The sequence below is a fragment of the Mustelus asterias genome, unplaced genomic scaffold (genome assembly GCF_964213995.1).
Source record: "Mustelus asterias unplaced genomic scaffold, sMusAst1.hap1.1 HAP1_SCAFFOLD_116, whole genome shotgun sequence".
In the NCBI taxonomy this organism is placed as follows: Eukaryota; Metazoa; Chordata; class Chondrichthyes; order Carcharhiniformes; family Triakidae; genus Mustelus; species Mustelus asterias.
This window is the reverse complement of record NW_027590156.1, coordinates 894,781-910,076: the sequence shown is the minus strand read 5'-3', so window position 1 is coordinate 910,076 and position 15,296 is coordinate 894,781. Positions and strand designations below refer to the sequence as shown.

Below are 15,296 nucleotides of genomic sequence, written 5' to 3'. Positions count from 1 at the left end.
CAACAACTGCCAATCTCCAGATGCAATTTTACAATCATCCACTTCATCCTGACCACAATGTCTTCACCTTCAACAACCAGTTCTTTATCCAGACACACGGAATAGCCTTGGGGACCAAATTCACACCTCAATATGCCAACATCTTCATGCACAGGTTCGAACATAGAACATAGAACATAGAACATAGAACATTACAGCGCAGAACAGGCCCTTCGGCCCACGATGTTGCACCGACCAGTTAAAAAAAAACTGTGACCCTCCAACCTAAACCAATTTCTTTTCGTCCATGAACCTATCTACGGATCTCTTAAACGCCCCCAAACTAGGCGCATTTACTACTGATGCTGGCAGGGCATTCCAATCCCTCACCACCCTCTGGGTAAAGAACCTACCCCTGACATCGGTTCTATAACTACCCCCCCTCAATTTAAAGCCATGCCCCCTCGTGCTGGATTTCTCCATCAGAGGAAAAAGGCTATCACTATCCACCCTATCTAAACCTCTAATCATCTTATATGTTTCAATAAGATCCCCTCTTAGTCGCCGCCTTTCCAGCGAAAACAATCCCAAATCCCTCAGCCTCTCCTCATAGGATCTCCCCTCCATACCAGGCAACATCCTGGTGAACCTCCTCTGCACCCTCTCCAAAGCCTCCACATCCTTCCTGTAATGTGGGGACCAGAACTGCACACAGTACTCCAAGTGCGGCCGCACCAGAGTTGTGTACAGTTGCAACATAACGCTACGACTCCTAAATTCAATCCCCCTACCAATAAACGCCAAGACACCATATGCCTTCTTAACAACCTTATCTACTTGATTCCCAACTTTCAGGGATCTATGCACACATACACCTAGATCCCTCTGCTCCTCCACACTATTCAAAGTCCTCCCGTTAGCCCTATACTCAACACATCTGTTATTCCTACCAAAGTGAATTACCTCACACTTCTCCGCATTAAACTCCATCCGCCACCTCTCGGCCCAACTTTGCAACCTGTCTAAGTCTTCCTGCAAACTACGACACCCTTCCTCACTGTCTACCACACCACCGACTTTGGTGTCATCAGCAAATTTGCTAATCCACCCAACTATACCCTCATCCAGATCATTAATAAATATTACAAACAGCAGTGGCCCCAAAACAGATCCCTGAGGTACACCACTTGTAACCGCACTCCATGATGAATATTTACTATCAACCACCACCCTCTGTTTCCTATCCGCTAGCCAATTCCTGATCCAATTTCCTAGATCACCCCCAATCCCATACATCTGCATTTTCTGCAGAAGCCTACCATGGTGAACCTTATCAAACGCCTTACTAAAATCCATATATACCACGCCTTATGCGCCTTATTATTTTATAGACCTCTGTAAGATCACCACTCAGCCTCCTACGCTCCAGAAATTAAAAGCCCCAATCTATCCAACCACTCATTATAATTTAAACCATCAAGTCCCGGTAGCATCCTAGCAAAGCTTTTCTGCACTCTTTCAAGATTAATAATACCCTTCCTATAATAGGGCGACCAGAACTGCACAAAGTATTCCAAGTGTGGCCTTACCAATATTTTGTACAACTTCAACAAGACGTCCCAACTCCTGTATTCAATTTTCTGACGAATGAAACCAAGCATGTCGAGTGCCTTCTTCACTGCTCTGTCCACATGTGACTCCACTTTCAATGAGCTATGAACATGTACCTGTTGATCTCTTTGTTCTATAACTTTCCCCAACGCCCGACCATCCTGCTGGTCTAGTGGTAAGGGTTCAGCGCTTTCAGGGTCGCAGACTGGCTTCGATATATTAAGATTTAATGTTTTTGATAAACAAACTTGAATTACTTCCTGATCGAAAGCAAGTCTGTCAGCATCAGTCGAGTGAGATTTTGCTTCCTAGTTGGAAAAGTCACATGGGCAACAGGCTGAGAACAAACACAGATAGTGAAAAGGGGGTGTTCGGATGCAAAGCACTGACGATGGATGTGGTGATACAGGGTAAAGTCTGGGTAATGGGTCAGATTTAACCGGATGCACTGACAGAAATATCACTCATTTGTGGATGAAAATCTCGGGCGAAATGACAAGGAAATTTCTCACTGAATGAAACACTAAACTATTTGACTTCGACTGATTGTAAGCAGTTTTCATTCAGAAAACAGTAACTGTGAGATTAGCAAAGCGGGATGGAGACAGTCTCAGTTTGAGAGGTGATGCAGCAACGTTTAAAATTAACGAGAACCAATCAACGTTGTCCTTGTCCATCAATCCTTGTGTCAGTTAATCCATCCTGTCTTGCTCGCTATCACAGGGATTCTTTTCACTGTGTGATTCCCGTCCTAAATGCCGGAAAAACTCATCAGCTCAATTAATGTTTCATGCAAAACGAGAATAACTGAAATCAGAACCATTATGACCGGGGACCTTCCACATGTGAGGCCAACGTGACAACCACTACACTACAGAAACACGGCGATGCATGCATGTGAAACAGATCCGGCTAACTGGCGGAACAACTAAACTCGTTTCAAGGCTGTCAGTTACTCGCTTTGCATTGTCTCTGCTGGTTTTTCGAGTCAAAATGAATGATGATACATTCTACTGCATTCAATTCAAGTAATCACATGCTTTGACCAAAGGTGTTCAGAACGTTTATAGTAATTTAAGTGAAAATGTGACAGTGGGGGATTTGATCCCACTCCGCCATAAACATCACGATCCTAAATTTGTGTCTTAGACTTCCCAACAACGGCAGCAGCAGAAGTCATTGCTGTCAGAGCTGGTATTGGCAGTGAACAAAATCAATGGAGTTGAATTCGGTCACATGTCCCTTTGAGTCTCTTCTGCCATTTAAAATCAAGACGGATCCCCAGCTCAACGACCACCTCATTTCAGGAATCAAATCAATGAAACTTGATTCCACCCAGACAGGGAGAGAAGAGAAGGAACAAAAACAAAAGAGGGGAAATGGAGAGTTAGACTGAAAGAGGGAAAGTTCAAGGCAGATGTTCAGAGAGAAAGAGGTAAATATAGAGACAGAGTGGGGTGGACATTGAACGGAACAGATACACTTCACCATTCCTTATGATTTCAAGAAAAAAACAAACTTGGAGCATTGGAAAGAGCAAATACTACAGCCCTGAAAAAGATTCTGGCAGTAGTGCTGAAGAATTGTGCTTCAGCACTTGCCGCAACCTTAGCTAAGCTGATCCTCAGCTAGAACACTGGCATCTAACCGCCAATGATACAATATGCCCAAGATTGCCCGCTTTCCAAAACTCAGATCAAATCCAACACCGCCAATAACTACCAGTCTACTCTTGATCATCTGTAACGTGATAGAAGGGGCAATAAACAATGGTAACAGGAGGCACTCCAATGCAAACTGGAGGAACATTGCCCTATCTCCCAATTCGGTATTTACTGCGTTCCGGACTGAACATTGAGTTCAACAACTTCAGAGCATCTCCTCTCCTCCATCTTCAGCCCATTTCCACTTATTTTGCTGTATTTCATTTTGACTTACTTGTTTACTTTTATTATTCATATCTTATTTTATACATATATATTTATCATTTAATTTCCATTGTACGCATTGTTAATTTAAAATCTCATTTTCCATCTTGTTCCTTCCCTCTCCCTCCACCCCACGAGGGCCATCTCTTTCATTTCCTTTGTCCTGCCACTTACACATTAATGAGCACTTCCTGTTTTTATTTATGAGTTGAAGAGTCAGACCAGAATTAAATTTAGAGACAGTTTGGCCGGGTGGGCGAATGGAAGAGAGAGAAGCAGCAGAGCCAGTTGATCAGATTGTCTCAATGTTGGTAACAAAGAAGCTCCATGAGCTCCTCACGCTTGTTGTTGGAGGTGAGGATGGAGGAGACGGGAGAGGGGGAAGCCCTTCAAATGGAACTAACATGTTTGAGGTATTAAAAGCATTCATCACACTGTGTTGAACATAAAGCTGGTCTATTTGAGTTCCACCCAAAATATAAACCTTCCAACTGGGCTAGGATTTATTATCAGCAGAAACAGACACCAATGAAAATAGTTAAGACCTTGATGTGATTAAGAGAAAAATTCAGTCCTTGCAGTCACTCGTGAACACGCTGGTGTTTCAGCAGGTGAGGTGACTGAGTGAATCCCTTCCCACACACGGAGCAGGTGAATGGCCTGTCCCCAGTGTGAATTCGCTGGTGCTTTACCAGGTTGGATGATTGACTGAATCTCTTACCACAATCAGAGCAGGTGAATGGTCTCTCCCCGGTGTGAACTCGCTGGTGCCTCTGCAGGGTGGATGAATCAATAAATCCCTTCCCACAACTGGAGCAAGTGAATGGCCTCTCCCCAGTGTGAACTCGCTGGTGTTTCAACAAGATGAATGACTGACTGAAGCCCTTTCCACACTCAGAGCAGGTGAACGGCCTCTCCAGTGTGACCTCGCTGGTGTTTTAGCAGGTTGAATGACTGAGTAAATCCCTTCCCACACTCGGAGCAGATAAATGGCCTCTCCCCGTTATGAATTCTCTGGTGTTTCAGCAGGTCGGATGAATCAGTGAATCTCTTTCCACAATCAGAGCAGGTGAACGGCCTCTCTCCAGTGTGAACTCGCTGGTGTTTCAGCAGGATAGAAGAGGTAGGGAATCCCTTCCCACAATCAGAGCATCTGAATGGTCTCTCTCTAGTGTGAACTCTCTGGTGTGTCAGCAGGATTGATGAGGTAGCGAATCCCTTCCCACACTCATGACAGTTGAATGACCTCTCCCCAGTGTGAACCCACCGGTGTTTCAGCAGATGGGATGAACAAATGAATCCCATCCCACACTTGGAGCAGGTGAACGGTCTCTCCCCAGTGTGAACTCGCCGGTGTGTCAGCAAGATGGATGAGGTAGTGAATCCCTTCCCACACTCAGAGCAGGTGAATGGTCTCTCTCCAGTGTGATTGTGTCGATGAGTTTTCAGTTCAGATGGAAATTTGAATCTCTTCCCACAGTCTCCACATTTCCATTGTTTCTCCTTGTTGTGACTGCATTTATGTTTCAACAGGCCAGATGATCGGCTAAATGTTCGTCCACACACAGAAAACGTGTACGGTTTCTCTCCACTGTTAACCGTGCTTTCCCCTTCCATGTTCAAAACCCAATGATATTGAGATTACAATAATTTAGGTGATAGTGTCAGATCCTGATGCGATGTTTGGTTTGAGTTTTCTCCCTTCCACTCCTGCACTTCTAATATCCTATAAGAAAAAGTCCAAAGTTAAAAATTGAAGCAAATATTTCTCTTGGTTTGAGTTCACTGTGTGTAAATCCTCCGAATCCGCACAGCGCATGCTCCACTCGGAATCAGGTACTGCGCCTGCGCAAGCGGCTGCCACTATGACAATATGGCACATTCTCCCTCGCTGCGAATGCTGGGTAAGAGCACCGCCATAGGAAGGAAATAATGTTCAACACAAAATTGTATTTTGTCATCGAATTACGGTCAGAACTACAGGGTTAATATATAAAATTATTAAACCAATTGATACATCTACCAATGTGCATGGTGGGATTGTTACTGGACGAGCATTCCAGAGACCCAGGGTCCTTTTAGAGTCTACCCCATTCTGTCGTAGGTTGCAGCACGATATAGTTGGGTTTGTCAGATGGGCAGAACACTGGTAGATTTCAAAATATATCACCATTCCTTCGCAGTCACTGGGTCAAAATCCTGGAATTCCCTCCCTAACCGCATTGTAGGTAAACCCACAGCACATATACTGCAGCGATTCAAGAAGGTAACTCGCCACTACCTTCTCAAGGGCAACTAGGGATGGCCAGCTAGCAATGCCCATGTCCCACAAATTAATAAAAAAATATGGTATTTAACCTTGATAAGTGCGAAGTGATGCACTTTGGAAGAAGTAACAAGACAAAGAAATAATTAATGAATGGAAGGACACGAGGTAAAATCAGAGGAGCTTGGGGTACTTATTCACTTAAGGTAGCAGAGCAGGCGAATAGAATAGATAAGAAGGCATATGAGACACTTGCTTTTATCAGTCGTGGCATACAGTATAAGAACAAAGAGATAATGTTGGAGCTGTACTGAATGTTGGTTAGTCCACAGCTGGAGTACCGTGTGCAGTTCTGGTCACCTCACTATAGGAAGGATGTGATTGCACTGGAGGGGGTACAGAGGAGATTCGCCAGGATGTTGCCTGGGATGGAACATTTGAGCTATAAGGAGACTGGATAGGTTTGGAGTGTTTAGAGCAGAGAAGGCTGAGGGGGACATGACTGTGGTGAATAAGATTATGAAGGATATGGACCGGGTGAGTAGAACCCTTGGTTGAGAGGTCAATCACGAGGGGACATAGTTTTAGGGTGCCTGGCAAGAGATTCAGAGGAGAGTTGAGAAAAAAAAATCAGAGGGTGGTGGGAATCTGTAATAAACTGCCTGGGAAGGTAGTGGAGGCTGGAAATGTAACAACCGTTAAAACGTATTTGGATGAGCACTTGAAATATTATAGCATTCAGATAAGGATATGGGACAAGTGCTGGAAAATGGGATTAGCATGGGGTTTAGTGGTAGCTATTGTTGGTGCAGACTCTGTGGGTCGAAGGGTGTTTTCTGCACTGTATGACTATGACTGTAACTCTCGCTCAGTCTCTTTCACTCTAACAGTCTTTGTGTCTCTATCTATTTCCCTCATTTGGTCTTTGTTCTATCTGCTCACTGTCTTTGTGCAACTAAATTTCACTGGATTGATTCCTGAGATGAGGCGGTTGTCCTTGGAGGACATTCAGTGGGATGAGTCTGTCCTCTCTGAAATTCAGAATAATGAGAAGTGATATAATTGAAAAGGGAGGGAAAAGGAAGGATCAGGAAAGCAGCAAACACTTGATGTTGTTCCAGGAAAAGTGGGGTCTGGTGGTGTGGATGTCAGGTTTTACACAGCACATGGTCAGCCTGTGGATTCACCCAGGATGAAGAATCTCTGAATGATTCTATTCAAATCACCCGGAGAGGAACCTTTGAGACAAACCATCTAAGAAGGAGCAGCACATAAAGGTATCCAAACACAGAGATCCAAACACACTGTCTCTCTCCCTGTCTCTGACACAGACATGGGCAAACATAGAGACACACCCACACCCAGACAGACATCTTCATTCATAGACACACATCCCCAAAGATAATTCCAGCCCTATCATGTGGAGAATACAGCCCATTCTGACTAATACTGGAGATGAAATAACAATGTCTTTACAAACCACGATGTTTGAGAAATTCAAGTAACCATTACCCCCCAGGGACCGTGAGCAGTTCTGATTACCCATTTCCACTCCTTTCTCTAAACTTGAGTCTATATTGAACATCTGGAACAGCAGCAATGACAAATCACGAACACTGAGCTACCTCTTGTCAGCCTGGGTGAAGAGCCCTGCTGGGGGATAGTGTAAATTACAGAACAACAGCCCTGGGTAATCAGTGTCTCTTGGTTCTGGAATTACAGAAGATGCTAATTCCCCTCACATTGATGGTCCAGTTAATGAAGAGAATTCTAAGACAGGTTTCAAGCATAAAGAATATAATGTTGTTTTGACTCTGTCATCCTGGCCTCATTCATTACTGCTCCAATGTCCTGGGAAATGTGCTGCACCACATCCAGCAGGTACCACAGACACTGTTCATCTTTTTCAAAATGTGGATTCGAATCCGGGTCCCCAGAACATTAGCTGGGATTCTGGATTAATAGTCTATCGATAATACCATTAGGCATCGCCTCCCCCAAATTTGTTCCCTTTAGAACAAAGAAGCTGAAATGGAGATTTCATGGATCTGTTCAAGATGATCGGGGTGGGGACGGGTGGTTTGATAGAGCAGATCGGGAGAAACTGTTCCACTGATGCGGGTCAGTAACCAGAGGACTGGGATTGAAGATAATTAAAGAAAGACAGACTGGCATTAATATCGCACATTTCCCAACCAGCAGAAATCACAATGAGATCATTGTTATAATGAAGGCTGAATGGCCGAATGCTGCTCCTACGGCTTATGGTCTATTCCTTAGTTCCCTCGAAACGAGGATAATCCCAGCCTCCCAAATGAAGATGCAGTCATTCAAAAATTAAAACAAAGTTGATTTTTTTTATTTTGAACCCAGAATACTAATATCTAAATCTGCACTGGATATTGTTAACATCAGACCCCAATAAATATAGTTCAGTTCTGGATGTGATTAACAGCAAACTCCAATCTGGCTGGTGTGTCAGCACGTTGGATGACTGATTGAATCCTTTCCCACACTTGAAGCAGATGAATTATAAGAATTATAGACCGGTGAGTCTCACTTCTGTTGTCGGCAAGATGTTGGAAAAAATTATAAGGGATAGGATTTATAGTTATTTGGAGAGTAATGAATTGATAGGTGATAGTCAGCATGGTTTTGTGGCAGGTAGGTCGTGCCTTACTAACCTTATTGAGTTTTTTGAGAAAGTGACCAAGGAGGTGGATGGGGGCAAGGCAGTGGACGTGGTATATATGGATTTTAGTAAGGCGTTTGATAAGGTTCACCATGGTAGGCTTCTGCAGAAAATGCAGATGTATGGGATTGGGGGTGATCTAGGAAATTGGATCAGGAATTGGCTAGCGGATAGGAAACAGAGGGTGGTGGTTGATAGTAAATATTCATCATGGAGTGCGGTTACAAGTGGTGTACCTCAGGGATCTGTTTTGGGGCCACTGCTGTTTGTAATATTTATTAATGATCTGGATGAGGGTATAGTTGGGTGGATTAGCAAATTTGCTGATGACACCAAAGTCGGTGGTGTGGTAGACAGTGAGGAAGGGTGTCGTAGTTTGCAGGAAGACTTAGACAGGTTGCAAAGTTGGGCCGAGAGGTGGCGGATGGAGTTTAATGCGGAGAAGTGTGAGGTAATTCACTTTGGTAGGAATAACAGATGTGTTGAGTATAGGGCTAACGGGAGGACTTTGAATAGTGTGGAGGAGCAGAGGGATCTAGGTGTATGTGTGCATAGATCCCTGAAAGTTGGGAATCAAGTAGATAAGGTTGTTAAGAAGGCATATGGTGTCTTGGCGTTTATTGGTAGGGGGATTGAATTTAGGAGTCGTAGCGTTATGTTGCAACTGTACACAACTCTGGTGCGGCCGCACTTGGAGTACTGTGTGCAGTTCTGGTCCCCACATTACAGGAAGGATGTGGAGGCTTTGGAGAGGGTGCAGAGGAGGTTTACCAGGATGTTGCCTGGTATGGAGGGGAGATCCTATGAGGAGAGGCTGAGGGATTTGGGATTGTTTTCGCTGGAAAGGCGGCGGCTAAGAGGGGATCTTATTGAAACATATAAGATGATTAGAGGTTTAGATAGGGTGGATAGTGATAGCCTTTTTCCTCTGATGGAGAAATCCAGCACGAGGGGGCATGGCTTTAAATTGAGGGGGGGTAGTTATAGAACCGATGTCAGGGGTAGGTTCTTTACCCAGAGGGTGGTGAGGGATTGGAATGCCCTGCCAGCATCAGTAGTAAATGCGCCTAGTTTGGGGGCGTTTAAGAGATCCGTAGATAGGTTCATGGACGAAAAGAAATTGGTTTAGGTTGGAGGGTCACAGTTTTTTTTTTTAACTGGTCGGTGCAACATCGTGGGCCGAAGGGCCTGTTCTGCGCTGTAATGTTCTATGTTCTATGTTCTATGAATGGTTTCTCCCCAGTGTGAACTCGCTGGTTTACAGTGAGAGGAGATGATTGTCTGAACTCAGTCCCACAGTGAAAGCATCTGAACGGACTCGAGTGTGAACCCGTTGATGGGTCATCAAGTTCCCAAAACTTTTAAAGCACTTTCCACAGTCTGGGCATTTAAAAGGTCTCTCGTCAGTGTGAATCCGTTGATGGCAGATCAGGTTCGAAGAGTTAGCGAATTCCTTCCCACATTTGGAGCAGGTGAACGGGTTATCCTCAGTGTGAATCCGCTGGTGTGTCAACAGTTCTGTTGATGTAATGAATGCCTTCTCACACTCAGAGCAGGTGAATGGTCTCTCTCCAGAGTGAATTCGCTGGTGAATCAGAAGGTGAAACGACCGGCTGAATTTCTTCCCACACTCGGAGCAGGTGAATGGTCTCTCCCCAGTGTGAACTCGCTGGTGTGTCACCAGGTGGGTTGACTGAGTGAATCCCATTTTGCACTCGGAGCAGGTGAATGGTCTCTCCCCAGTGTGAACTCGCTGGTGTGACACCAGGTGGGCTGACTGAGTGAATCCCACCTTGCACACAGAGCAGGTGAATGGTCTCTCTCCAGAGTGAATTCGCTGGTGTCTCACCAGGTGGGACAACTGAGTGAATCCTTTCCCACACTCGGAGCAGGTGAACGGTCTCTCCCCAGTGTGACACCGTCGATGAATTTCCAGCTCTGATGGGGAACTGAATCCCTTGCCACAATACTCACATTTCCACAATTTCTCTCCGTTGTGACTGCATTTATGTTTTGACAGGCCAGATAAATGGCTGAATTCTCGTCCACACACGGAACACGTGTACAGTTTCTCCCCAACGTGAGCGGTGCTTTTTCCTTCCATGTTCAAAATCCAATGATACGCATATTACGATAAATTGGGCGACTCTGTCTGATCCTGATGTGATGTTTGGTTTCAGTTTTCCGACTGCAAATCCTCACCTTTGAATATGCTGTGAAATTGATTTAAAAAAGAAAAAAGGGAGTGAGAGAGAACCCACAAAAACACAAAGGCAGGTTGTGAAATGGAGCTGAATGAATCTGGTAATTTGTGGGCCCGGCACTGGGAAAAAGAGACCAAGAAAACTGATGGATTGTCATAAAAACCCAACTGGTTCACTAATGTCCTTCAGGGAAGGGAACCTTTGAGCCAGTCTGAACCTATACAAGACCAGAGCTTCAATGTGAAGAGGCAGCGGATGGGCGGGATTAAGAGATGTGGGAGGAGAAGAGGTGAAGGAAAGGATACATCTACAACCAGACAGAAACTCCCAAACCCTCAACCTCCACCATTTAGAAAGACCAGGTTCACAGGTGAATGTGAACATCATCACCTCAAAGTCACACAGCATCGCGACTGGACTGAGATCCTGTCCTGGATTAGGAGAAGTTTCCTCCATTTAAAGAGTGAGAAACATGAAAGGATTGTCTTCAGTCCACGCTACAAACTCCACCCCGTGGACACTGACACCATCCCACTCTGGTGCTGAAGCAGGCTGTTTACAACCAGGTTCAAATATTTATTTTCTAAACCTGACTTTGCAGGGTCGACAAGGCTGTTTCCCGTGTCAAGGCCCATGCCTGGTCTGCCCATTTCCATACCTTTTTAGTAACTTTATACTAGTTGGGTATAACTGAGAGGCTTGCTGTGTCATATCAGAGGGAATTTAAGATTCAACCACGTTGCAGACCTGGAGATACATGTGGGCCAGACCAGGTGAAGATGGCAGATTTGTTTTTCCCTAAACAGCACTAGTGAACCCAATGGGTTTTTATGAGAATCAATAATGGTTTTTTGCTCATCATTAGCCTTTCAAATTCAAACTTTTATGAAATGTAAATTCCACCACCTGCCGTGGCAGGATTTGAACCTCGGTTCCCAGAACATTACCCTGGGTCTCACCCCCTCGATGCCCTTCCAACCACACACCTGTCCCATCTCCAAGAATGGGTTTCCATCGGTGAGGGGGCTGGGACCTCACACTGCATACTTCTTTGAAAACATGTATTGATATCCTCATAGCTATTTCTAAAATTATTAAAATGGGAGAAATAGCTGAATCTGTGAGTGTCTCTGACCCCTGAACAAATGGAGCAATCTGGGAGACACAAAGAAACTCACACCTCATTCTCCCAAAAGCGACATTTTGATTCTGGATCATGTGAAACACAATTGTTCTCTGTGATCTCTGCACTGTAAATCTTTCCTTTCTCTGTCCATCTTCTATGTATGAATGCATCCATCATTATGAAGTGCTTCGAAAGGTTAGTCATGGCACAAATCAGTCCGGCCTCCCAGACTGCCTGGATCCACTACAGTTCACTACTGCCACAACAGGTCCACAGCAGACACCACCTCCCTGGCCCTGCACTCAACCTTGGAACCACCTGGATAACAAAGCACCTATTTCAGACTCCTATGTATTGATTACAGCTCAGCCTTCAACACCATTATTCCTACGAAACACATCTCCAAATTCCGTGGCCTGGGGCTTAGCTCCTCTCTCTACGACTGGATCCAAGACTTCCGAACACACAGACTGCAATCAGTAAGAATAAGCAACAACACCTCCTCCACAATCATCCTCAACACCGGTGCCCAACAAGGCTGTGTCCTCAGCCCGTTACTATACTCCTTATACACCTATGACTGAGTGGCCAAATTCCCCCCCAACTTGATTTTCATGTTTGCTGATGACACCACCGCAGTGAGTCATTTCTCAAACAATGATGAGACAGAGACAGGAATGAGACAGAGAATCTGGTGAACTGGTGACAATAATCTCTCCCTCAATGTCAACAAAATGAAGGAGATAGTCATCGACTTCAGGAATCGTAAAGGAGAACATGCCCCTGTCTACATCAACAGGGATGAAGTGGAAATGGTCGAGAGCTGAGTTTCTAGGTGACCAGATACCAACAAACTGTCCTGGTCCCTCCATGCCAATGCTACAATTACGAAAGCCCACCAATGTCTCTGCTTTCTCAGGAAGCTAAGGAAATTTGGCATGTCCGTTATGACTTTCAACAACTTTTATAGATACACCATAGAAAGCATTCTTTCTGGTTGTATCACAGCTTGGCGTGGTTCCTGCTCTGTCCAAGAACGCAAGAAACTACAATGGGTCATGACCGAAGCCTAGTCCATCACGCAAACCAGCCTCCCAACCATTGACTCTGTCTACACTTACCGCAACCTCAGAAAAGCAGCCAGTATAATCAATGACCCCACACACCCCGGACATTCTCTCTTCCAACTTCTTCCATCGGGAAAAAGATACAAAAGTCTGAGGTCCCGTACCAATCGACTCAATAACAGCTTCTTCCCTGCTGCTGTCAGACTTTTGAATGGACTTACCTTACATTAAGTTGATCTTTCTCTACAACCTAGCTATGACTGTAACACAACATTCTGCACTCTCTCCTTTCTTCCTCTATCTATGGTATGCAAGAAACAATACTTTTCACTTCATACTAATACATGGTGGCACAGTGGTTAGCACTGCTGCCTCACAGCACTGGGGACCCAGATTCGATTCCCGGCTTGGCTCACTGTCTGTGTGGAGTTTGCATATTCTCCCTGTGTCTGCATGGGTTTCTTCCGGAAGCTCTGGTTTCCTCCCACAGTCCAAAGATGTGCAGGTGAGGTTAATTGGCCGTGCTAAAATTCTCCCTCTGAACAGGTGCCAGAGTGTGGCGACGAGGGGATTTTTACAGGACCTTCATCGCAGTCTGAATGTAAGCCTACTTGTGACTAATAAATAAACTTTGTGTGACAATAATAAATCAAATCAAATGGTGCAACATTGAGTTACCACATTTGGAGTGTCTGTGAGTAAACTAAAGTTAATTCTCACTTAGAGTCATAGAGGTTTACAGCATGGAAACAGGCCCTTCGGCCCAACTTGTCCATGCCACCCCTTTTTTTAAACCCCTAAGCTAGTCCCAATTGCCCGCATTTGGCCCATATCCCTCTATAGCCATCGTACCCATTTCCTTCCCTAAAGGACATTAGTGAACATACATACGGATGTATGAATTACGAGCAGGAGTAAGCCTTGAAGTATTGGGTCGTATGCCACTGCTTATAAAGGACGAATCAAATCAAAAACATCTTTCTGGTCACAGACAGATGTGAGATGAGAAATCAATGTGGAATAAGTTACCTTCCGCCCCTCCTGTAGATAACATATCCCCCTAACATGGCTCACCCTGGCCCTGTCTTAGCGTTGTTTCTGAAAATTTCATGCATTCCCTCCTGACTTGACTGGACAGCCTCATCTATTCATTACCAACTTGAGTTTCGCTAAATCCCTGTCTCAGCTGAGGTTTCTAGAACTTTCATTCATTCCTTTATTTTCTTTAGACTTGACTGTCAGTGTCCCTCATTTAACCCATGAAAAACGTTGCTGTATATAAACCCCTGTCCTCTGCATCAAGTCCCACACACTCACCCATCACCATGTCCTCACCATGGGGCTGCAGTGGTTAGCACTGCTGCCTCACAGTGGGTTCAATTCATGGCTTGGGTGACTGTGTGTGTGGAGTCTGCACATTCTTCCCATGTCTGCATGGGTTTCCTCCCACAGTCAGGAAGGCTTGCTGGTTAGGTGCATTGACCCGAACAAGTGCCGGAGTGTGACAACTAGAGGAATTTTACAGGAACTTGCAGTGTTAATATAGGCTAAGCCTACTTGTGACACTAATAAATAAAGTTTAAAACACTGACCCACACAGGCTCCCAGTTAAACAACTCAATTTAAAACATTGCATCTTTTTTTGCAAATCCTTCCATGACATTATTGTTCCGTATTTCCAGTCACACAGATGTTTGAATCTTTTTCTACAGACACACTTACAATCAGGTTCTGATGAATGGAGTGACTCTGGCAGGTTTTGATCTGATGTCTGGTTTGAGTTTCCCTTCAAATTTTGTCGTCAAATTTCCTGTAAAAAAAGATCATCACTGTCAGTCAAGAATAGAAATTAAGTGAGAAACATTTCTCTTGGGTTGAGTTTTGTGTGTGTAAATCCTCCCCTTCTAACTCCCTGTAAAAGGAGTTTCCAAAGTCCATCCCTGTCAGTCCAGGAGAGAAATTCACAACATTCTCTCCTCCTGCTGACAGGGAGCAGCGCGCATGCGCGCTATTGCCCATCGCTCCGAGAAAGATGGTCTCCGTCAACTCGGGGCCTCCAACTCGGCATCTGCGGTCGCGGCCCCGAATGGTTGGAACGCGGCACTGAGCAGTTATTATTCGGGTTCTCCTGTCTCCACTGGGTGCTTATGAAGCCCCCCCCATCCACCCCACCGCCTGCATTACCCTCCAGAATAAGCCGTTTCCCTGGAAACCCGGAGCCGATATAACCGCCCTGCTGCTACTGCGGCAGCAACATCCACTGCGCATGCACTTTGGATCTACAATGCGCGTGCGCAAAGTCTGTTGTAAGGATAGATCATATTCTGATTCACTGTGAATGCTGGGTAAGATAGCCACCATTGAAGTATGTTATTGCATATTAAAAAATTATGTTTTGTGATTCAATTACAACTGAAGCCAAA

The 15,296-nt window shown here is 44.9% G+C and overlaps 2 protein-coding genes and 1 pseudogene across 6 annotated transcripts in view; 1 reads left to right on the top strand and 2 right to left on the bottom strand.

Moving 5' to 3' along the window:
- The window catches only part of LOC144484595 (uncharacterized), a 185,593-nt gene that overhangs the window by 146,640 nt on the left and 23,657 nt on the right, over positions 1-15,296 (top strand). The window lies entirely within an intron of this gene.
- On the bottom strand, positions 4,100-5,238 carry LOC144484571 (uncharacterized; annotated as a pseudogene). Its single transcript, XR_013496093.1, has one exon. The product of XR_013496093.1 is annotated as an uncharacterized LOC144484571 (transcript).
- Positions 8,125-15,139, bottom strand: LOC144484590 (uncharacterized). 3 transcript variants are annotated; one of them, XM_078203073.1, is made up of 4 exons: positions 15,058-15,129; positions 14,590-14,683; positions 12,928-12,993; positions 9,668-10,689 (listed from the first exon to the last, which is right to left on the bottom strand). In XM_078203073.1, exon 4 carries the CDS (start codon positions 10,578-10,580, stop codon positions 9,735-9,737), a length of 846 nt encoding a protein of 281 aa, XP_078059199.1. In that variant the 5' UTR covers positions 10,581-10,689; positions 12,928-12,993; positions 14,590-14,683; positions 15,058-15,129; the 3' UTR covers positions 9,668-9,734. The 3 variants fall into 3 exon arrangements, with proteins under 3 accessions (XP_078059197.1, XP_078059199.1, XP_078059198.1); XM_078203071.1 differs by lacking the exon at positions 12,928-12,993 and having other exon boundaries at positions 8,125-10,689; positions 14,596-14,683; positions 15,058-15,139; XM_078203072.1 differs by lacking the exons at positions 12,928-12,993; positions 15,058-15,129 and having other exon boundaries at positions 14,596-14,984.

Excerpts from the sequence above, each read along its gene's own strand:
- LOC144484590 (XM_078203071.1), bottom strand. The coding sequence starts at position 10,580 with ATGGAAGGAAAAAGCACCGCTCACGTTGGGGAGAAACTGTACACGTGT.